At 36.5% G+C, this 24300-nt stretch overlaps 1 protein-coding gene and 1 pseudogene across 10 annotated transcripts in view; both read right to left on the bottom strand.

Annotated features, from left to right (window-relative positions):
* Window positions 1-24300, bottom strand: part of DOCK7 (dedicator of cytokinesis 7) — a 219485-nt gene that overhangs the window by 149809 nt on the left and 45376 nt on the right. For 9 of the 10 annotated variants that reach the window (XM_035018396.1, XM_035018397.1, XM_035018399.1 and 6 more), the window contains exons 8-12: window positions 17117-17183; window positions 15237-15386; window positions 9093-9173; window positions 6347-6512; window positions 1201-1343 (exon numbers count right to left, since the gene is read on the bottom strand). In XM_035018396.1, the coding sequence (XP_034874287.1) occupies window positions 1201-1343; window positions 6347-6512; window positions 9093-9173; window positions 15237-15386; window positions 17117-17183 (607 nt within the window). Of the gene's footprint in view, window positions 1-1200; window positions 1344-6346; window positions 6526-9092; window positions 9174-15236; window positions 15387-17116; window positions 17184-24300 lie in introns of those variants that run through there. The other variant, XM_035018395.1, reaches the window with a different exon arrangement.
* Window positions 20553-20720, bottom strand: LOC118020506 (annotated as a pseudogene).

Raw genomic sequence — 24300 nt, 5'->3', positions numbered from 1 at the left:
AATGAAAAAAGAACTGGTGAAATAGTGCAGAAGTGATATAGCGGTTGAAGAAGTAGAAAGAGAGAAAAATGTCATAGCTGCAAGGCTGTGTCACTATATCACATAAATCTACTGCCTGGTTTCTGTAGCTTTATTTAGCCGATCACTTCATCCAAGTAACACGGTGGCCTTTTCTTTCTTGTTCTATTGTCCATAATAAAAAGACCCTTACCACTTCAGATACTTCTCAGCTACTTTACTCTCCACTGGAATCTCTCAGACCAGCTGTCTATAAATGCTATTGCAATAAAATTGTGAAAGGGCCTTCAAGCAGATTGCTAGCTTTCACTTCATGGCACATCCTTTCCTAAACCTTGCCTCTTTCAAGTTAGAAGATGTCAGTAGGCCAGATTTCCTCCTCTTATTTAGAATAAGACCTCAAAAGAAGGAATTCTTGGACAATACTTAGCATTTGCCCTTCATCTGTTCCAAAATATATGCATGGTACCAATTCATTTTGTATCAAAATCCAGTATGGACATGCATGTACTCATACAAAAATTAGGGGGAAAAAAGCTCACCAAAGCAATTTTTAACCTCACTATGTGCAATGCGCTATTATTTTTCTATTCTACTGTGTTTGTTTTTAAGCTGGGTATTATCTATTATATTTCCATTACTGTTAATGGATCATGACCAGCATTTAAAAACTCCTGATTTGATTCATGATTTGAAGTACAGAGAACATATTTGCAAAGAATAAAATATCTTTGATCAAGAACTTCTTGGACCTATAAGTGCACCTATAAAAATGTTAACTACCTTTTAGCACAAAAATGCACTATAAAGACCTGAGAGTCCTATTCCATACACCATGGATGTGGTAAATTCAACCAAAAAAAACTTGGGTGGGGAAGGGAGATACAACCACACAATCACTGACTAAGAAAATTCATAAACATAAATGTTTAAAAATTACAATTAAGAAATAGGATATAAATGTGGAGGATTGATTTTGATGTGTTAGTATAACATTTAAATAAATATAATTATACAAGAGGTACAATATTATTTTATTCTTATACTTTCATCCTTAAAAGTTTTTTTACATTTCTCAAAATCAAAATCACTGCATGTATATGTACAATTACAAATTTTCTGAAACCAAAAAAATTTTATGTACAAAGAGCCCCCTAGAATAACTACATGACAGAACAATACCTGCTTAAAAAAATTCGTCACTGTGAGAGTAGCAGGTCGAAAGCTGGTCAAGTTACAAGCATCATCTCCACTTGTTGTCCTTTCGAGGGATCGTCTGCCAACAATACTAGAATTCCTCCTCTCTGACCAAGACCCTTTTCGTTCTACCAAGGGGGGAAAAAACAGTATGATATTCATTTTCATAATATTTAAAACTTGTTTCCAAGCAGCTTTCCAAACACAGGGAAAAAAATCATTAAAGTTGAAAACTATTCAGCATATTGACTGTAGTAAGAATTTCACTTCTGGAGGGGCGCCTGGACGGCACAGGCAGCTAAGCATCCGACTCTTGGTTTCAGCTCAGGTCATGATTTCAGACTTGTGAGACTGAGCCCCACGTCAGGCTCCGCACTCAGCGCAGAGTCTGCTTAAGACTGTCTCTCCCTCTCCCCCACGCTCACTCTCTCTCAAATAAATAACCTTAACAAAAAAAAAAAAAAAAGAATTTCATTTCTGGAGAGATCAGTAAGGAAGCACTATACCTAAATCACCCGGTTCTCTTTTTAAAATTTCTCTAGTGTAAAAAAAAGTCTCTACTACACTAAAATTATGCATAAAACCAAAGATGAGCTATGAAGAGCAGCTGCAGGGGAACTATGCATTTGCTAGGAAATATTCACACAATAAAAATTTTAGTAACCGTAATAGTCCCTGACTTGAATTTGAATTCGAAACAGAATTTTAATTCAAAGTCCTTGCAAGATAACCCTATTAGCATTTGAATTTGAAACAGAATTTTAATTCCAAGACCTTGCAAGATAACCCTATTATTTAAAACCAGCTGAAGATCTATGTTGCAGAGCAACAAAGAAACAGAAGACTTAAAACTATAAACAAACTAGACATAACAGATAGCTATAATACATATCAGCAAGCAAAAGTAGAATACATGCTCTTCTCAAGTACACAAAGGACATTCTCCAAGGCAGACTGACCCATAAGACAAAAAATACAGTAAATTCAAAAGGACTGAAATTACATAAAATCTGTTCTCAAACAACAGTGAAATCAAACTATAAATCAGTAACAGAAGAATATTCGGGAAATTCATAAACATGTGGAAGTTAAACAGCAAACTCTCAAAAAACCAGTGGTCAAAGAGGAAATAGCAAGGGAAATTAGGAAATTTAGTTAAAATGTATGAAAATGAAAACACAATATCCTAAGACATATGGGATGCAGTGCTCAGAGGAAAATTTTATCTATAAATGCCTATCCTAAAAAAAAGAAGAAGAAGAAAGCTCTCAAATCAGTAACTTAACTTACATTTTAAGAAACTAGAAAGAGAAAACTAAAACCAAAGGAAGCATGAGAAAGGACTCAAAAATGACAACAGCTGAATGGCAATAAATGAAATAGAAACTAGAAACACATCAATGAAACCAAAAACTGGATCTTCAAAAAGAAAATTTTAAAAACATAAGCTAAATAGGTAATTAAAAAAATAGGAAAGGCTCAAATTACTAAAATCAGGAATGAATGAGGAGACATCACTACAGCTCTTAGAGAGAAAAAGGATTATATTACAATTTTATGAATAACTGTAAGTCAACAATTAGATAATTTACACAAAATGAACCAATTTCTAGAAAGAAACAGTACTGAAACTGACTTAAGGTGAAAAAAGAAAATATAGGGCGCCTGGGTGGCTCAGTTGGTTAAGCGACTGCCTTCGGCTCAGGTCCTGATCCTGGGGTCCCTGGATCGAGTCCCGCATCGGGCTCCCTGCTCAGCGGGGAGTCTGCTTCTCCCTCTGACCCTCCCCCCTCTCATGTGCTCTCTCTCATTCTCTCTCTCTCAAATAAATAAAATCTTTAAAAAAAAAAAAAGGAAAAGAAAAAAGAAAATATAAAAAGATCTAAAGTAAGTGAAAAGATCTACTTAGTTAAATAAAACTTACCACAAAAAAAGCCAAGATGGCTTCACTAGTGAATTCTTCCAATTTTTCAAAAACCAAATACCAATCCTTCACAAAACCCTCCAAAAATCAAAGCAATAATTCACAATTCATTCTGTGAGGCCAGTGTTACTTTGATATCAAAACCAGACAGAGATGTCAAATAAAGAAAAACTGCAGACCAATATCCCTTATGAATATAGAAGAAAAATTTTGAACAAAATACTGAGAAACATATTCTAACAACTACAAAAAACTTATGTACCATGACCAAGTGGGATTTCTCCCAAAAATGTAAGATTAGTTTAACATCCAAAATGCAATCAATTAATGCAATACACCCTACTAAAAGAATATAAGATAAAAACCATACAAGTCAACTCAAAGGCAGAAAAAGCATTTGCCAAAATCCAACATCCTTTCATGATAAAAACACTCAAAAAGTTAGGCACACAAGGGAATTTCATCAATCTACTAAATTATGTCTATAAAAAACCTACAGCAAACATCATACTTGATGATAAAAGACTAAATGCATTCTCCCCCAGGTCAAGAACAAGAAGAGGATATCTACTCTTCCCACTTTAATATTATATAGAAGGTTCTAGTTATGAGATCATTAGAAAAGAAAAAAGAAATAAAAGACATCCAGATTGAAAAGGAAACAGTAAACTTTTTGTTATTTGCAGATGACATGATCTTGTATACAGAAAATCCTAAAGAATCCAGAAAAGAAAAAAATAACACTGTAATTAATAAACATTTTCAAAATGGTTTCATAGTACAAGATCAATATTCAAGTCAATATTCTATACACAAGAAATGAACATTCTAAAAATGAAATTAGGAAAACAATTCCAGGGGACCCTGGGTGGCTCAGTCGTTAAGCATCTGCCTTCGGCTCAGGTCATGATCCCAGGGTCCTGGGATCGAGCCCTGCATCCCGCTCCCTGCTCTGTGGGAAACCTGCTTCTCCCTCTCCCACTCCCCCTGCTTGTGCTCCCTTTCTCTCTGTGTCTCTCTCTGTCAAATAAATAAATAAAATCTTAAAAAAAAAAAAGAAAGAAAACAATTCCATTTAAAATAGCATAAAAAACAGTAAAATATTTGGGTATACATTTAACAGAAAGAGAACAAGACCTGTACATTGAAAACTATAAAATGTTGGGAAAATGTTAAGATCTAAATAAATGGAAAAACATTTCATGGATTAGAAGACTTAATATTGTTAAGAGGGCAATACTCCCCAAATTAATTTACAGACTCAATGTAATGCCTATCAAAATTCCAGTTGTCTTTGTGCAGAAACTGACAGCTGATCCTAAACTTCATATGAAACTACAAGGGTCCAAAATAGGCACACCCACACAAAATCTTTAAAAAAGATAATAAAGTTGGAGGACCACTCTCCCCACTTTCAAAAATTATTGCAAAGCTAAAATAATCAAGACAGAATAGTATTACCATAAGCTTAGAAATATAAATCAATGGAACAGAATTGAGAGTCCAGAATGAAACCGATATATCTATCATGAACTGATTTTCAATAAGAATGGCAAGACCATTTGCTGGAGAAAGAACAGTCTTAGCAAATGGGCGTTGGGACAACTCAGTATCTATGTAAAAAGAATAATGTTGGACCTCTACCTCTCACCATGTACAAAAAGTAACTTGAAATGGATTATACCCAAATGTAAGAGCTACACCTATAAAACTCTTAGACAAAACACACAGGTAGATCTTCCTGATCGTGGGTAAGGTAATGCTTTCTTAGATATAACTCCAAAAGCACAAGCAACAAAAGAACAGAAAAATGGAACTTCGTCAAAAAATATCTGTGCTGCAGACACCATAAAAAAACAAAAACAAAAAAAAAAAAACACCAACCCACAGACCGAGAGAAAATATTTCCAAGTCCTTAGATAAAAGATTTGTATCCAGAATACATAGAGAACTCTTACAACTTGATGATAATAATATAAAAAAGCCACATAAAAAATGAGCATCCACTAGGTAACAAGACAAAACAGGTATTTTAAAAATGGGCGCAGTTACATCGGGCTCCCTGCTCGGCGGGGAGTCTGCTTCTCCCTCTGACCCTCCCCCCTCTCATGTGCTTTCTGTCATTCTCTCTCTCTCAAATAAATAAATAAAATCTTTAAAAAAAAAATGCTTTAAAAAAAAATGGGCGAAGTTAGATATGACTACATCTTTCTCCAAAGAAAATAAACAAATAGCCAGTGCAAAAAATAATACTCAAGATCATTAACTATCAAGGAAAGGCAAATCTAAACCACAGTGACAAACCTCTTTACGTGCACTAGAATGGCTGTAATCAAAGGGCCAGATAATAAAAGTGTTGTCAAAGATATGGAGAAATTGGAGCCTTCACACACTATTAATAGAATTTTTAATGGTGCAGCAACATTGGAAAACAGCTTGACAATTCATCAAAAGGTGAAATACAGAATTGTCCTATGATCCAACAATTTCTAGTATATAAAGAAATGAAAACATATGTCCACACAAAAGCTGGTACATGAACCTTAACTGCAGCATTATTCATATTAAACAAAAAGTATAAACAACCCAAATGTGCATCAACTGATGAATGGATTAATAAAATGTGGCATATCCACATGATGTACTATTATTTGGCAATAAAAAGAAATTAAATACTAAAAAAAAAGAAAAATTAAATACTGATACATGCTACAACATGAACTTTTAAAACATTATGCTATGTGAAAGAAACTAGTCACACAAAGACTACATATTGTATAATTGTATTGATATGAAATGTCCAGCATAGGCAAATCCATACAGACTAAGGAGTTAGGAAGTTATTTAGGGTTGGGTTTCGGGATTAGGAGAGAATGGAATTACTGCTGAGTGTTCCAAAATTAGATTGTGGGAACACTCTGGTTTCTCTTCAGATCGCATAAATCTTTCGCCTTTTACCAAAATTAGATTGTGGTGATGGTTGCAGAACCTTGTGAATATACCAAAAAAACAACGAATTATACACTTTAAATGGGTGAATTGTATAGTATATAAATTACATCTCAATAAAGCTGTGGGGGGAAAAAAAGCAAAAACAGAAAACCCTTCATGCCTCAGAACACTGCAAAGTCTACAAATAAAACAAGCCTATATAGAAAAAAGAAAAAAATTATATATTTAGAAATATTTTATATAAAACACTCTTACCGCCAGTGCTTATTTCCACCTCTGTAGAATCTCTTTCCAAACTCCCCGCACTGCTAACAATATTCATTAAATGGATTGCAGTCCAAGCAAAAGGCATACGATATTTCCCAAGTCTTTGACAAAACTGATCGGCTTGACTTTTCAGCTTCTCCAATTTTTCCTTATTCTGCAAAACAAAACTTTATACATTATATAATTATGCTCAAAAGAAATGAATTAAAGACTACTTCATAATACATAAAAAGACAGGGTAAGAATTCTCAATTCTCAACAAAGATGGAAAAATAGGGGCGCCTGCGTGGCTCAGCTGGTTAAGCAACTGCCTTTGGCTTGGGTCATGATCCTGGAGTACCAGGATCAAGTCCCACATTGAGCTCCCTGCTCAGTGAGGAGTCTGCTTCTCCCTCTGATCCTTCCCCATCTCGTGCTCTCTCATTCTCTCTCTCTCAAATAAGTAAATAAAATCTTTTTAAAAAAAAAAAAAAGAGTCTGCCTTCAGGTCATGACGCCAGGGTCCTGGGATCGAGCCCGGGCGGCTCCCTGCTCAGCGGGGAGCCTGCTTCTCTCTCTCCCCTCTGCCCCTGCTCAAGTGCTCTCTCTCGCTCACTCTCTCTCTCAAATAAATAAAATCTTTTTAAAAAAAGATGGAAAAATAATCTATACCTTTCAGAGATCAACTAACACTATTTATCTTAAGCACTGAATAATTTCAACCCATTCTATAAATACATGTATAGAGTAAGTCTTTCAAATTTCTCTTTGTGATTTTCTCACCTTGGTAGGAAAGAAAGGAGAGCAAGTGCCAAACATGTTTATGTATTACAAGTACTATTTTATGAAAAGAAACATAACCATATTCTAGTCAGTAACTGCTAACTATTAAATATTCAAGGTAATGACTTACTAAATTTTATTATACTGAAAAAGATGGAAGCAGTTGAGCCATTTGGAACTAATCCTTAATTTATGGCAAGAAAAGGAGTAAGGTAAGGTGGGAATGGGGGGCCATAAATACGCTAATAACATATAAGCCCAGAACTGTAATAAAAGAAGCAAAGAAAAAATTATTACAAAGGGACTAAATCCTAGAAACAGACTGATGGTCCAAACAGTATGTGCCTCTCGGGAAGATATCCTGAAGCTGGCCCAACTTTCAGGCCGTCCCTGACACAAACACTAAGGTGGCCTGTGATAGCCAACCAATGGTCCAAGAGTAAAAACCTACATCAAATCTCCTACGTACTCTTTCCATATAGGATGTATTCTCTAATGATTGTCCTACCTTGAGACTCAGGTCTGGGAAAAGGGGGAAGGATAACTAAATGGTAGCACTGTTTCTTGCTATCTATTATACTTCCAAAATAGAATCTTGCTTTAAGAGACTAGATATCCAGTGTACTTGATTCTATCAACTTATACACATATGTAATAGGCTGCTAATATAACTATGAGCTCCATAAAACAGCAAATTTAATTTAAAAAATGACAACCTGGGGAAAGCCAGAATACATTAACCCTGATTTCAACCAGCTAGCCAGGGATAAGAGAACATTATCAGGTACCCAGGTCAACCTCAGTCAGCAGAAAAGTCTCAGTTCTTGTTATAAATTTCACAAAGACAGAAAGCAAAACATATTCTAGATTTTGGTAACTTGTCCAGTATTCCTCAAGCATACTATCCTGGCTATTTCAACTATTAAATCATGTGGTCAAAGATCTAAGATCATATGTTATTATTTTTTTTATTATTTAAAAGATTTTATTTATTTATTGGAGAGAGACACAGAGAGAGAACATGAGCACAGAAAGGAAGCGGCAGGCTCCCCATTGAGCAAGGAACCCAATGTGGTCCTCCATCCCAGGACTCCAGGATTATGACCTGAGCAGAAGGCAGACGCTTAAATGACTGAGCCACTCAGGTGTCCCTCATCTGTTATTCTTGTAGCTAACTCAGGGTATCTGAAATTTGGTACCAACATTATATAAATTACTCTTGCTTTATAAATTGATCCAAATTCTACAACATAGTGGTCTGATGGCAAAACAAAGATTGCATTTTCTATTTTTATCATATTCCTTAATTATCCACAACTAGACAGAGCTCCAGAATACTGCTATTTTGCTATGAAAGGTTTTATTATCAATATCACTATTTTATACAAATATCACTATTTTTGAAAATTTTAATTATTTAGGAATTAAACTATATTAACTTAGTTCTCTCCAAGAAAAAAAAACTGTAGAGTCAATTAGTTTGGGGGTGAGGGAGATTTTAAAGACTAAAACATCACAGGGGCACCTGGGTGGCTCAGTCGGTTAAGTGTCTGACTCTGGATTTCAGCTCAGGTCATGATCTCAGGGTTGTGAGACTGAGCCCCACACTGGGCTCCATAGTAAGCATTATGGAAAAAATAAGGAAGAAAAAGAGAAAAGCCTGCTTAAGATTCTCTTACTCCATCTGCTCCTAGCCAACCCCCCTCTAAGGAAAAAAAAAAAAAAAAAAGAATAACAGCATATGACACAAGCTAGATAACAAAGGAAATAAAGAAGAAACTAATAAAGTGGGTAGGCCAATAGAAAATAATGAATTAGTAGTAAAATTCCTTAATATGCTTTGTATAGTATTCTCCCAAATAATAACTTAGGAAATCTAAGGGTGTTTAGGGTTGGACTCAGAGATCTGGGGGAAATGGGGAGGGGCTATATGTCTATAAAGGTGGGGAAAATGAGATGCATGATATTCTACCTTTGTGGCATCTGCTTCTTTGAAAATCATGTATGGTTCTGCACACTCTCCGATGTCACCTTGCTGTAGGACTTTTTCTAGCTGTCAAAGAAAAAAAAGTAAAAACTAATTAAGCGCCCACCAAAAAAAAAGAAAGAAAAAAAAAAGCAATCAGCCTGGAATGCAAGGATGGTTCAATATAAGAAAATCAATCAACATAATGGACTACACTAATGGAATGACAGGAAAAAAAACCACATGATCACCTCAACTGATAAAGAAAAATAATTGGGCAAAATTCAACACCCTTTCACACTAGGAACACTCAACGAACTAGCAATACAAGAAAGCTCTCTCAACATAATAAAGGCCATATATGGAAACACCACAGCTAAAATCATATTCAATGGTGAAAGACTGAAAGTTTTTCCTCTTACATCAGGAGCAAGATAAGGATGCTCACTTTTGCCAATTCAATTCAACAAAGTACTGGAAGTCTGAGCCAGAAAATAAGAAAAAGAGAAAAAAATGAGTCCAAATTTGAAAGGAAAAAGTAAACTTGTTGCTGTTTACAGATATGATCTTTTGTTCAGAAAACCTGAATATGACACACACACACACACACACACACATACACACAAACACACATAAATGGTTGAACTAATAAATAAATTCAGCAAAGTTGCAGGATACAAAATCAACATGCAAAAATCATTTGTATCTCTATACACTAATAATGAACAATTCAAGAAGGAAATAAACAATTTCATTTACAATAAAAGAAAAAAGAAAAAAAAATAAGTATCCCCACTTTTAGAAAGCTTGCATTATGCCACTTTGCTTTTATACAAGACCTACATTAATACTTGCTTTCACTAACTGAAAGAAATCTAAAGAGTTTCACTTTTATTAAAAAAGGCAAAAAGTAAAAATAACATTCAACATTTCCTTTGTAGTTCCCAGATATACAGGCAGCACACACCCTGAGGAGCAAGAGTGGCACCGCCACGCTCCTTCCCCGGACACGACACTCAGCATCTCAGCATCAAGCTACCATAGCTTTGAACTGTGTCTGTGAGCATCTGTGCTTTATGTCCATTTATTTTGTGCATTTGTTGGCAAGATATATCCAAAGGGGGGGTGCTGGGTAGCTCAGTCGTTAAGCATCTGCCTTCGGCTCAGGTCATGATCCCAGGGTCCTGGGATCGAGCCCCGCATCGGGCTCCCTGCTCTGTGGGAGGCCTGCTTCTCCCTCTCCCACTCCCCCTGCTTGTGTTCCCTCTCTCGCTGTGTCTCTCTCTGTCAAATAAATAAAATCTTTAAAAAAAGATATACCTAAAGGTATCAGGAAAGCCTAAGAGAGGTTATTTTTTAAGTCAAAGCAGGATGAATAAACTGTTTTAATCCTGCAAAGGAGTATGACATGACAACATACATAAAAGGACAAATTAATACTGCACGTAACAATATAGAGGACTCTCCCAGACATTATATTGAGTAAAAGAAGCCAGACACAAAAGCCTGCCTATTGTAGGATTCCTTTTCATATGAACTTCAAGAAGAGAAGCCAGCAATGGTGACAGAAGTTAGAATACTAGTTATCTGGTGGAAGGGCAGGGGTAGTCACTATAAAGAGAAACACAAAAACCCTCTAGGGTAATGAGGTAACAGAAATACTGTACGTCTTGAGTTCAGGAGTGATTTATACAGATGAATACATATGGAAGAATTGACCCAACTGTTTACTCCAGATTTGTATCCCATAAAGATCTCACTGTATATATTTTATATCTCAATTTTTTAAAAAACTGATAAATACCAAGTGTAACTAACTGAAACTTATTCACTACTGCTGGGAATACAACTATCAGATACTCTGGAAACCCATTCGATAGCATCTACCAAAGCTGACAAATATTCTATAACTTGGCAATTCTACTCCCAAGAATAAACGGAAATGAATACATGTATCTATTCTCATGGAATGCAAATGTTTACAGAATTACTGATAAAAACCACAAAATTAGATTAATGAAAATGTCTATCACCAGTAAAGAGAATTATGATATATTCATACAATACTAAAAAGCAATGTAAATGAATTTTAAAACTGGGTGGCTAAGTTGGTTAGGCATCAGATTCTTGGTTTCCACTGGGTCATGATCTTGAAGTTGTTGGATCGAGCCCCATGTAGGGCTCCATGCTCAGTGAAGCATCTGCTTGGGATTCTCTCTCCCCCTCTCCCTCTGTTCCTCCCCTAACTCACACCTACATGCTCTCTCCCTCTCTCTAAGATAAATAAAACTTTAAAAAAATAAAAAATAAAAATCCCTGCATAAAGCAGTATAGATTAATCGCACAATCATGTAGCAAGTCACAAAATATACACACTGTTGGATCCTATAACATAGTGTTCAGGGGCACCTGGGTGGCTCAGTTGGTTAAGCAACTGCCTTCGGCTCAGGTCATGATCCTGGAGTCCCAGGATCAAGTCCCGCATCGGGCTCCCTGCTCGGCAGGGAGTCTGCTTCTCCCTCTGACCCTCCTCCCTCTCGTGCTGTCTCTCATTCTCTCTCTCTCAAATAAATAAATAAAATCTTAAAAAAAAAAAAATTTATTAAAAAAAAAAACATAGTGTTCAAAAACAAGCAAATATGTTCAGGGGAGAAAAAATGAGTAGTGAATGGTACATGGACAGTTTCTGGAATTCTAGTTAACATTTTGTTTCTTAACCCGGGTAAGTCATAACATAATGTATTTATTTGGGGATAATTCATTAAACCATATATTTATGACTTTTGTCATACCTCAATAAAAAATTTAATTAAAATAATTTTAAGCTTATTTTGTTATCATTACCTTACTACAACCCAAGTTTTTTTTCATCTACTTATGGGTTTCTTTCAATGAGCTTTGTTTTTATTCTCTAAAATGGTGGCTTCCATAAACAATCCAAAAATAATGGTATTACCCCTTCACATATTTGCCAGAAAGTAACTATGCTATTAAACAGGACAAAAAAGGAGCAAGGAAGTAATAATCCTGGCTGAGCCAGAATTCCAGTACCTCACACTGTGATAGACTGCACCAATTCTTCACCCTTCCTTTACCCCACTCATTGCCACCTGACATTGAAATTCCTCTGAATAAAGAGGCCAAGTATATATCCCAACTCCTTGACTTTTGTGTTCTGTCACATGACTTGTCTTGGCCAACAGAATATTAGCTGGTATGATGTGACCAAAGGCTTGAAAGGTGCCTGTGCAGGTGGGTCTGCTCTTTGGCACTTCTGCAATCACCACGAGACTATGCCCGGCTACACTGCAAAAAAAGAGACATACAGAGAAGTACAGCTCCAGCTGAATCCACTGACCTGCAACCAACCAAGAGACAGTTGCAGGAACACAACCACCTAAGAGAGAGTACAACCAATATCGACTGACCACCAGAGAACTCAGATGCATGACCTAAGTAAGTGCTTGTGGTTGCATGCCACTGGCATTTTCTCTTTTTGTACTTGTATAGCAATAACTCACCAAGACACAGATCAATGGAATTTTTCCTCTCAAGAAACAGAAACATCCTGCTAGATTTAAGATTAAGATTTAAGAAAACCTCCTAAATTAAAATTTCCTTTAAAATTTTAATAATATTTTTTTTAATTTTTTTTTTAAAGATTTTATTTATTTATTTGACAGAGAGAGACAGAGCGAGAGAGGGAACACAAGCAGGGGGAGTGGGAGAGGGAGAGGCAGACTTCCCGCGGAACAGGGAGCCAACGCGGGACTCGATCCCAGGACCCCGGGATCATGACCTGAGCCGAAGGCAGACGCTTAACGACTGAGCCACCCAGGCGCCCCAAAATTTTAATAATATTTTAACTTATTCATTTTTTTGAAATTACAAGAAAGTCTTTAGCTATGTATACACACGTATTTGTGTACATATGTATTTTACACAATTGAGGTCATACAATAGAGTTTTGTACCAGACTTATTTGTCACTAAATATTGTATCACACACACATTTCTGTGTCACTAAAAATTCTTTCAAATTGTGGTTTTATTTGTCGTAGTATCTCATCATATGAATGTACCATGATTTATATCCCTATTTACTTATATTGAACATTTACGATATTTCTTATCCTTAATCCCATCTAAGCTGTTCCCTCCATGACAACCAAATCTTGTCACTAAATAATCTCATTTTCAAGCAGTCAATATTCCAAGCAGCAGCTGTATCTTTCCATCTCATTTCCTGAAATATGTTCTATTTTATGAAAACGTACCATATTCTCACGTAAAGGAATTTGTATATACTATATTTATCAATTGTATTAATACCTAAAACTTTACTCTTTGAGTTTCTAGAGACCACTGCTGCTAAATCGTTGCTTCTAGGATTGACTGTTCATTGTAGCTAAGACCTATTTTAACCTGAATTCATAGCAATGTGTCCACAAATTAGGACATTATTCCTGTGGGTAAACAGGATTCATTTCATGACAATCCACTTTATAACCTTATTGTAAAATTCATTACCTTTAGGATAATTTTATATAAATAAAGGTAAAATGATTAAGGAATATATTTTAGGCTTCTCTCAAGTCAAGGTCAAGTTATGGCAAGTTATTCTTCAAGTTATCCTAAGCTAAGGAGCTTAATAAGATTCAGATTTTACAATTTGTAATCATTATTCTTTTTTGTTTTTGTCTGTTTTGTTTCAAGTTTTTATTTATCCTCCAGTTAGTTAATATATAGGGTAATACTACTTTCAGGAGTAGAATTTAGAGGTTCATCACCAACATACAACACCCACTGCTCATCACAGCTGCCTCCTTAATACCCATCACCCATTTAACCCCTCCCCCTGCCTACCCTCATTCTAGCAACCCTCAGTTTGTTCATTATAGTTAAAAGTCTGTTTGATAGAGACGAACCATGAGAGACTATGGACTCTGAGAAATAATCCAAGGTTTCGGGGGGGGGTGTTGGAGGATGTGGCAGCCCAGTGATGGGCATTAAGGAGGGCAGGAGTGGTGATGAGCACTGGGTGTTATATGCAAATAATGAATCATGGAACACTACATCAAAAACTAATGATGTACTGTATGGTGACTAACATAATACTAAAAAAAAACCTGATGGTTTGCTTCTCTTTTTTTTCCCCCCTATGTTTCTAATTCTTATTCTTAACTGGCTGACATTCAAATCATAATGCTCCATGACCTCGATGATTTAGATATTGATATTTATATACTATAGGAACTGAGTGATAAAATCATAGTAAGGCTCCTATGACAGTTAGTTTTATATGACAAATTGGCTCGGCTATGATGCCCAGTTATTTGATCAAATCAATCTACATGTTATTGTGAAGATTTTTTTTTTTAGAGGTGATTAGCATTTAAATCAGAGTAAAGCTTCTCCACAATGTGGGTGGGCCTCATCCAATTATGAGAAGGCCTTAAAAAAAAAAAACTGAGGTTTCCCAAAAAATAATTCTCAACACTGCCTGAGTCTCCAGTCTGCTGCCCTGCAGAATTCAGACTCAAGACTATAATATCAACCCTTACCTGAACGCCAGCCTGCCACCTTGCCCTACACATTTCAAATTTGCCAGCCCTCACAATTATATGAGCCAATTCTTCAAAAGCAATCAATCTCTGTCTGTGTGTGTGTGTCTGTGTCTCTGTGTGTCTGTGTGTGTGTGTCTCCATCCTACTGATCTGTTTCTCCGGAGAATCCTTACTAACAGAGCTCCCACTCAAAAAAACACTTGGGAAGCACCTATAGTATACATCCAATACTGTGTTAAGAAATATTAAGATGAGGGGTGCCTGGGTGGCTCAGTCGTTAAGTCTCTGCCTTCGGCTCAGGTCATGATCCCAGGGTCCTGGGATCGAGCCCTGCATCCCGCTCCCTGCTCCGCGGGAGGCCTGCTTCTCCCTCTCCCACTCCCCCTTGCTTGTGTTCCCTCTCTCGCTATCTCTCTCTCTCTCTCCGTGTCAAATAAATAAATAAAATCTTTAAAAAAAAAAAAAAGAAATATTAAGATGAAAAAATAAAAAAGATAAAATCTTTGCCCCTGACAAGCTTGTGATATTAATAGAGACAAGTATACAGACACTACACAAATAAATATATTTAACATTATTCTCACCTTTATTACAAGAAAAACATCTTGAGAAGGATAAGTGATAGAAAAAATAGCTGATCTTGCCAAGGTGGTAATGGCAGCGGGTGGTACATGGGGACGTAATAATCCTTTCATCTGCTCAGAATTAAGGTCAAAATAAAAGTTTTCTGAAATCTAAAAAAACATTCATATATTAAATTTAAAATCTGTAAATTTTACAAAAATCAAGCATACTCAGTCTTAAAATATTATAGATATTAGAACACTATACTAACATACAGTTTATGATACATTTCAATGACCAACCTTTACATATCTAAATCACACTAAAAAGAAATATACAAACCATTTGGGAAATACACAAGAAACATATTCTAAAGAACTATATCCCTAACTTCTTTGATTAGAAATGTAACCTGTAATAAAGTACACAAAAAAATTATTATAATGAATTACCTCATATTGAGTCTTTAAAAAATTATATATTTTAGCAGTCTGATTTAGCAAATACAAGCTGCTGGAGCAGAGTTCCACTGCAGAAATCTATCATATATTGACAGCAAAAGTCACTGAAAGTACTTAGTTTCTACTACACATTAATTAGGCTTAGAATGTAAATTAAGAAATGTTGAGTGGCGCCTGGGCGGCTCAGTCATTAAGTGTCTGCCTTCAGCTCAGGTCATGATCTCAGAGTCCTGGGATCGAGCCCCACATCAGGCTCCCTGCTCAGCGGGAGGCCTGCTTCTCCCTCTCCCACTCCCCCTGCTTGTGTTCCCTCTCTCGCTGTGTCCTGTCAAATAAATAAAAAATCTTTAAAAAAAAAAAAAGAAATGTTGTATGAGGGGCGCCTGGGTGGCTCAGTCATTAAGCATCTGCCTGTGGCTTGGGTCATGATCCCAGGGTCCTGGGATCGAGCCAGGGAAGGCCTCCCTGTTCAGCTGGGAGCTTGCTTCTCCCTCTCCTTCTGCCCCTCCCCCCTGCTCACTCACTTCCCACTCTCTCTCTCTCAAATAAATAAATCAAATCTTAAAAAAAAAAAGAAATGCTGGATGAAACAGCCCTCTGAAAAACTTCTAAGAGTAATAAAGATACGGTAAAACTAAAGCAGTATTTAAGACAAAATATTTCAAGCACATATACATGATCTTTCAGCTAGTGTGAATTTTAAAATTGCATCAACAAAAATTCCTATTGATTTTAATCCTTTATACATCATTTGCCTAAAATGCTTTTCTTATATTAACTTTTTCTTAAACTAAAAGCTGCTTGCTTCTGCTACTTGCTTCTGGAACCCTTTTCATTAAATAAAAACTAGGTATCAGCTAAACTACTTTATAGTAAGATAATATTTAACAAGTCTCAATTAATTATATTTCTATCTTCTTTTTAAAAGATAAATGTTTGGGATGCCTGGTGGCTTAGTTGGTTAAGCCTCTGCCTTTAGCTCAGGTCATGATCCCAGGGTCCTGGGATCAAGCCCTGCATTGGGCTCCCTGCTTCTCCCTTTCCCTGCTCCCCTGCTTGTGCTCTCTCTCTCAAATAAATAAATAAAATCTTTTAAAAATAAAAATAAAATAAAAAAATAAAAGATACATGTTTAACAATTCTAAAAAATACCATCACTTATTTTCTTGTAAAACAAATTAAACGGATCCCTGGGTGGCTCAGTCGTTAAGCGTCTGCCTTCAGCTCAGGTCATGATCCCAGGGTCCTGGGATTGAGCCCCGCATCAGGCTCCCTGCTCAGCAGGGAGTCTGCTTCTCCCTCTCCCACTCCCCCTGCTTATATTCCCTCTCTCGCTGTGTCTCTCTCTGTCAAATAAATAAAATCTTAAAAAAAAAAATTAAAACACGTTTCTGAAACCAAGGATTATGACAAAAGATGTTCAAACAATATACTCTTACCTTTTTCTTTTCCTTGACATCATATAAAGCCAAACTTGCAAAAATGGGTTCAATTTCAATTTCAAACCTTTAAGAAGAAAAAAAAAAGGAGTTTAACCTTTCTACATCTATGCTACCCCTTCTTTCTGAAACACTTTTCCATGTATATCTTTCAGTCTAAATCAACCATTACCTCCTCTACATAATCCTGTATTTTCAATGTAAAAAAAACTAAGAAAACACGTAAAAAAATTCACAGGAAAATGGGAGCATACAAAATTCCACCACATGGAGAGAACCAAAATTAAAAGTTTCAGGGCCTATCCATCTAGACTTTTGTCTATGTATAAATGCACTTGGTGAATGGATTTTTTTAAAAACATTGTACACTTAGTAGTCTGCTTTTTCAACTTATTATTTTATGGATATATTTCCCTGTCATAAATATTAATCTAACCATGATTTTTAATGCTGGCATAGTAATTTTCATTATATGAATATGCCAAAGTGTATTTTAGAACTGCATGCTTAAATTGAGATGTCTAATTTCATTTCCCAGAACAATGATTTACATACATCAAACATGATATGTAACATTAGGTTAACTAAAACTCTAGAGCAGTGGTTCTCAACAAAGGACAATTTTCCCGCAAGGGGACATTTGGCAATGTCTGGAGACCTTTTATTATTTTTTTATTTTTTAAAGATTTTATTTATTTATTTATTTATTTATTTGGCAGAGAAAGAAACAGTGAGAGAGGGAACACAAGCAGGGGGAGTGGGAGAGGGAGAAGCAGGCTTCCCACGGAGCAGGGAGCCCGATGCGGGGCTCGATCCCAGGACCCTGGGATCATGACCTGAGCCGAAGGCAGATGCTTAACGACTGAGCCACCCAGGCGCCCCTGTCTGGAGACATTTTAAATTATCATTACTGCAGGAGTATTACTGGTATTTCGTGAGTAGAGGCTAGGGCTGTGGCTAAACATTCTGCATTGTATAAGAGAGCCCCTGACAAAAAAGAATTATCCAGACAAAAAAGTCAATAGTGCCAAGGTTAAAAAAAACCCTGCTCTACACTGCTCATTTTTTTTATCCTAATAGTATTATCAAAGTCCTTGCAGGAGATAACATACTCGCATTGGGTTAAGAGTTCAATGAAGGGTGGGTGATTCACAAAGACTGGACAAGATTTAGGAAGAATAACTACAGAGAGTACAATTCTCTGGGAACAATAGCAGGGAGTCACTACCAAACCTTGACCTAAAGGAGACCTTGGAAGTTGTAAACCAAAATTTAGAAAGAAAAGATATATAAGGGCCTTTCACAGAAACAGTGGCCTTGGGAGAAGGAGGCAACCAATCAACATGACCTAACAGGGAATGAGTAAAGGAAATAAATACCCCTGATTTCACACTCTTCTACCCTCTGACTTCTGCTGATGCCTCTTTTAGCAGGACTCAACCCAGAAACCAAAATAAGGATTTTGGTAATACTGTCTACACAGCTCAAACTCTACAAAGCCTACTCTGCAACCTCTGTAACACCTGTTACTGTCACTCTCTCGGACTCTATGACTCCAGGGGGTATGTGGTATCACACTGGACTTTTAATATGCATCTTTTCATATATTTATGACCACATAGGTATCCTCCTTTGGACCATTTTTCTATTTCATATTTGCCATTTTCCTCATTAATTTATACTTCTTTATGAATTCTGTATATGGACACTTTGTCAAATGAATGTATTGAAAATATCTGCCCCCTCTGTATGACAGAGAAAGAAAGAGAAACAGAGAGAAACAGATATCCAACTGTCCTGCCAATTTATCGAAAAGATTACCTTTCCCCACTGTCTATACAGTTGTCTCCCCTTATCTGCAAAAAATGTTCCAAGACCCCCATGGATACCTGAAATCTTGTGGACAGTACTGAAAATTATATATACTATGTTTTTTTCCAATACATACACAACCAGTGATAAGGCTTAATTTATACTTTAGGCACAGTAAAAGATTAACAACAATAACTAATAAAAAAAATAGAACATACTGTAATAAAAGATTTGTGAATGTGGTCTCTCTCTCTCTCTCAAAATGTCTTATTGTACTATACTCATCCTCCTTTTCTTTACAATGATATGAGAGGATAAAATGCCTATGTATGAGATAAAGTGAAGGGAATGACACAGGCTTCCACGTAGGGTTAGGCTACTATTGACCTTTTGACAATACATCAGAAGGATCATCATCTGCTTCTGGACAGCAACTGACCACTGGTAACTGGATCCATGGATAAGAGGGAGACTACTGTCGTACCATTTTAATAGTAAATCAAAAATCCATGAACATATAGGTCTATATCTAGCTCTATTCCATTGGATGGTTTATTGAATTACGTGTACATGCAACACTGTCTTAATTATGTAGCTTTGTATTAAGTCTTGATACCTAGTTTATTTCATAAAGTGTTTCAAAACTGCCCTGCCTCCATTTGGCCCTTTGCATTTTCGTCTAAATTTTAAATTCAGATAAAAATAAGCAAAAATGGACCAAAGATAAGAGAAATGTTCATTCCTTACTGAGAAAATTAAAATCCCATTTTGTAATTTAGCACCATAAAATTCATGTATAATAACTTCTTTTATGATAGTTTGGAAACAGTATTTAAAGATCCACATTGTTAGTATTGATGAACAAAGGCAGGAAATCCTGAGGAAAAAACCAGTGTGTTTCACATTAAGAAAGGCTCCTCCTAACGCATGACAAGAATTTTTTAAATGAGATACATAATTTGATTTTTTTTTTTTTTTTTAATGTTTCAAAGGCTCTTCCATTATACAAAGGACTGCCATGGTGGTTGTTTTTTTCTTTTTTATCTTTTCTTTTTCAATGTATACTCCTCATATATTCAGCATATAATTTGAGACAGAAAATTCAAAAAAAGCATACCATATTACTCCCGTGCAACCAAACATATGCATGCTTGAGTTTGTCAAGAAATACTATTTGAGGGGCACCTGGGTGGCTCAGTCAGTTGGGTGTCTGCCTTCGGCTCAGGTCATGATCCCTGGTCCCGGGATTGAGCCCCGCATCGGGCTCCCTGCTCAGCAGGGAGTCTGCTTCTCCCTCCCCCTGCTCTTGTGCACTTGTGCTCTCTCTCTCTCCTCTCTCTTTCCCTCTCAAATAAATAAAATCTTTTTTAAAAAATTAAAAAAGAAAAAATAATACTATTTGAGCATTAGATACTCAGTGGCTACTAAGCTGCAAAAAGGTTTTTTTCTTTTCCACTATAAGTGCTCATTTATTTGAAGTGCTGAGAATTCTGAAACATCCAAAAAAAAAGCAATTTTTAATCATTCAGAGGCCTATGAAAACACACAACTAACAAAATATTGGCTTATTTCTTTTAGGCTTTTTTTTCTTTTAGTGGGGTGTTTGTTTGTTTTTTTTCCTCCGAGAGGGCGCACTGTTCGTGGAAGCAATACAATACCATTCAGTGCGGGGAATGGATGGAGCAAGCTCCCATTCCACGTCCAAGTTCCAAAAATTCATTTAATATACTGTCCTTGGCTAGAGGATGCATCAGATATTAAACTGTTAAGAAGAGATTTTAGTGGGGTGTATTTTAACACGTTTGCTTTCATACAATTTTCATAATACAGTTTTGAACATTTTATCAACATGTATTGACCCTCTATCATGACTTATGGTCAGTTTTGTCTGATAATTATATCACTACAAATCTGGAATTACATTGTTGCCTTGGAGTTTTTTGCCTTGGAGTTTTTTGAACCACACAGATAGTACATAAGCTTATGGTTACGAACTCAAGAGCAGTTACTCTTTTGGGGGTTTTTTCCTGTTTCATATCTAAGATTTTCCCTGCTAGAGCCAAAGTCATAACAGATAAATATACCTACCACCTAGAATACTACTTGTATAAAATCTGCTGTTAGGCACTTAATACAAGAGTCTGTTCCACCTGTTTGAGTGCAAGCTCTTTCTCTTATAGAGTCCATTAAAACAGGGTTGGGAAACAGCCCCAATGTAAAAATTCGCTATAGAGTGCTTACCCCTATGGAAAGATTTCTTAGCATTTCTAGGCTCCCAAGAAATTCTTAGTTTTGTAACAGCTAACCATGCCTGGGTAGGGTTTCCTTGAATGTCTAGACCACTTTATTGCTGACTCACAGTCTTCTTAATATTAGAAACAATTTTCTCATGCAGGATAAAGGGAAGGTTATTCTTGGAAAACAAAATATAAGAAAACTTATTTTCATAAATGTATCAGTTTCTGTAATTGATAACAAAAATAAAACTATCATTTCTGACCCTTTCTGAAATCACAATGTGACTAAGTTCTTCCTTACTTTAAACGTGGATTTTTCTTATGATAGAGAAATCATATATATATAATTCTAGGTCCAGAATTTTCAACAAAAGCTGACCAAACTAAAACTAAAGAATGCAAAATGATGTGAAAATCCATTCTATATTTTATTTCTTTAAGGGAGAAATAATAAATTTAAAACTTTATTAGTCAGTAAGATCGTAAGTATAAAACCAAAATGAGGGGCACCTTGGTGGCTCAGTAGGTTAAACGTCTGCCTTTGGCTCAGGTCATGATCCCAGGGTTCTGGGATCGAGCCCTGCACTGGGCTCCCTGCTCAGCGGGGAGCCTGCTTCTCCCTCTCCCACTCCCACTGCTTGTGTTCCCTTTCTCGCTGTCTCTCTGTCAAATAAATAAAATCTTAAAAAAGAACACACACACACATGGGGCACCTGGGTGGCTCACTCGTTAAGCATCTGGCTCAGGTCATGATCCCAGGGTCCTGGGATCAAGCCCCACACTGGGCTCCCTGCTCGGCGGGAAGCCTGCTTCTCCCTCTCCCACTCCCCCTGCTTGTGTTCCTGCTCTTGCTGTGTCTCTCTCTGTCAAATAAATAAATAAAATCTTTAAAAAACAAAACAAAACACAATGAGATGCCTCACATCCACTCTCAACAAAAAATAGATAATAAAAAGTGTTGGCAAGAATGTAGACAAGTTAGAAGCCCTGTACTTGCTAGTGGAAATGTAAAATTGTGCAGCTGCTTTGGGAAACAGGCAATTCCTCCAAAATTTAAACATGGAGTTACCAAATCAACCACAATTCTTTTTTTTTTTTTTTAATATTTTATTTATTTATTTGACAGAGAGAGACACAGTGAGAGAGTGAACACAAGCAGGGGGAGTGGGAGAAGGAGAAACAGGCTTCCCGCCGAGCAGGGAGCCCAATGCGGGGCTCGATCCCAGGACCCTAGGATCATGACCTGAGTCGAAGGCAGACGCTTAATGACTGAGCCACCCAGGCGCCCCACCAAATCAACCACAATTCTAATCATAGGTATATACCCAAGAGAAATGAAAACATATGCTTGTACTGCTAAAACAGTGGAGACAACCCAAATGGTCATCAACTGATGAATGGATAAACAAAATATTGTGTATCCATCCAATGAAATATCACTCAGCCATAAAAAGAAATCAAGTTCTGATACATGCCACAACATAGATACACCTTGAAAACATTATACTAAGTGAAAGAAGCCACAAAAAGAAACACATATTGTATTACTCCATTACTGGGAAATGATCAAAATAAACAAATCTATATAGCAGAAGACAGATCAGTGGTTGCCGACGGCTGGAAGACTTGGGGAAAAAAGTGAAAAGTAATGGATATGGGATTTCTTTTTGGGATGATGAAAATGTTCTAAAACTGTTGATATTGCACAAATCTGTGAATATACTAAAACCTACTGAATTGAATGCTGGGTGAATCCACTGGTGAACCATACTGGCTCTACTTTGGGTGAACTGCATAATATGTGATTATATTTCAATAAAGCTGTTATTTTTTAAAAAGTGGAAAGAACACATGCTCATCAACTGATAAATGGATAAACAAAATGAGCTGTATTCACAGTATAATATTATTAGCCATATCAAAGAACAAAGTATTGATATATACTACAACATAAACCTTGAAAACATTATGCTATGTGGAAGAAGCCAGACACAAGGACCACATATTATATAATTCCATTTCATGAATTATACAGAATAGGGAAACTTAAAGAAACCTAAAGCAAATTAGTAGTTGTCAAGAGCTGAAAGAATAGGGAGTGACCACTAAGGGTACTTTTATGAACTGAATTTTGTCCCCTGAAAATTTATATGTTGCAGTCCTAATCTCCAATGTGACATTTAGAGATAGAACCTTTAAGTAGATAACTAAGGTTAAATGAGACCATAAAACTGAGACCCTAAGACAAAAAGAGTAGTGTCTTTATAAAAAGAGAAAGAGACCCCAGAGACCTCTCTCTCTTCATGCGGGAACAAAGGAAAGGCTATGTGAGGGTACAACAAGAAGGTGGCCATCTGCAAGACAGAAAGAGAGGCTTCATCAGAAACCACTCCTACCAACACCTCAATCCTCAACTTCCAGTCTCCAGAACTGTAAGAAAATAAATTTCTGCTGTTTACACCACCCAGTCTAGGGTATTTTGTTATGGCAGTCTGAGTAGACTACTACAGGTATGGAGTTTCTCTCTGGGGTGAAGACTATGTTCCAGAATTAGTCACAGTAATGTTATACAACTTGGAATATACTAAAAACCACTGACTTAAGCCTTCTGGGGAAGATGATGGAGTAGGAAGACCCTAAGCTTTACCTCTTCCCACAGATACAACTAGATAACACCCATATAAGTGTAAATAAACCAGAAAACAACCCAAAGACTGGCAGAACAGACTCTCCACAGCTAAACGTAGAGAAGAGGCCACATAAAGAATGTAGGAAGGGCAGAGATGAGGTCAGGAGCTAAATGGATCTGCAGGAGGGAGGAAAACTATAGGCACAGAAAGTGGAGGAAAAAACAGACCATCAGAACAGGCACCGGGAACCTGCAGGGGTAAGACGAATCCCCATTTGGCTTTGAAAATCAGAAGGGCCAAATTTCACCAGTTCTTACCATCAGTGGGGTTTAACACCTGGACTTTAAAAATCAGCAGTTAGGCTTTGGGAGAGCCAGGAAGATAAAAGGAAACTGAGTCCCCACCTTTAAAGAAACAGCACAACAAACAGTCCTTCAGATTTTTCTCTTTTAACATAGATTTATTTATTTATTTATTTATTTATTTATTTATTTATTTATTTATT

This window comes from Mirounga leonina, unplaced genomic scaffold (genome assembly GCF_011800145.1).
Source record: "Mirounga leonina isolate KUSES-001 unplaced genomic scaffold, KU_Mleo_1.0 Mir_173, whole genome shotgun sequence".
Lineage (NCBI taxonomy): Eukaryota > Metazoa > Chordata > Mammalia > Carnivora > Phocidae > Mirounga > Mirounga leonina.
The sequence above is the reverse complement of the archived record's forward strand: the minus strand, read 5'-3'. Positions and strand labels throughout refer to the sequence as shown.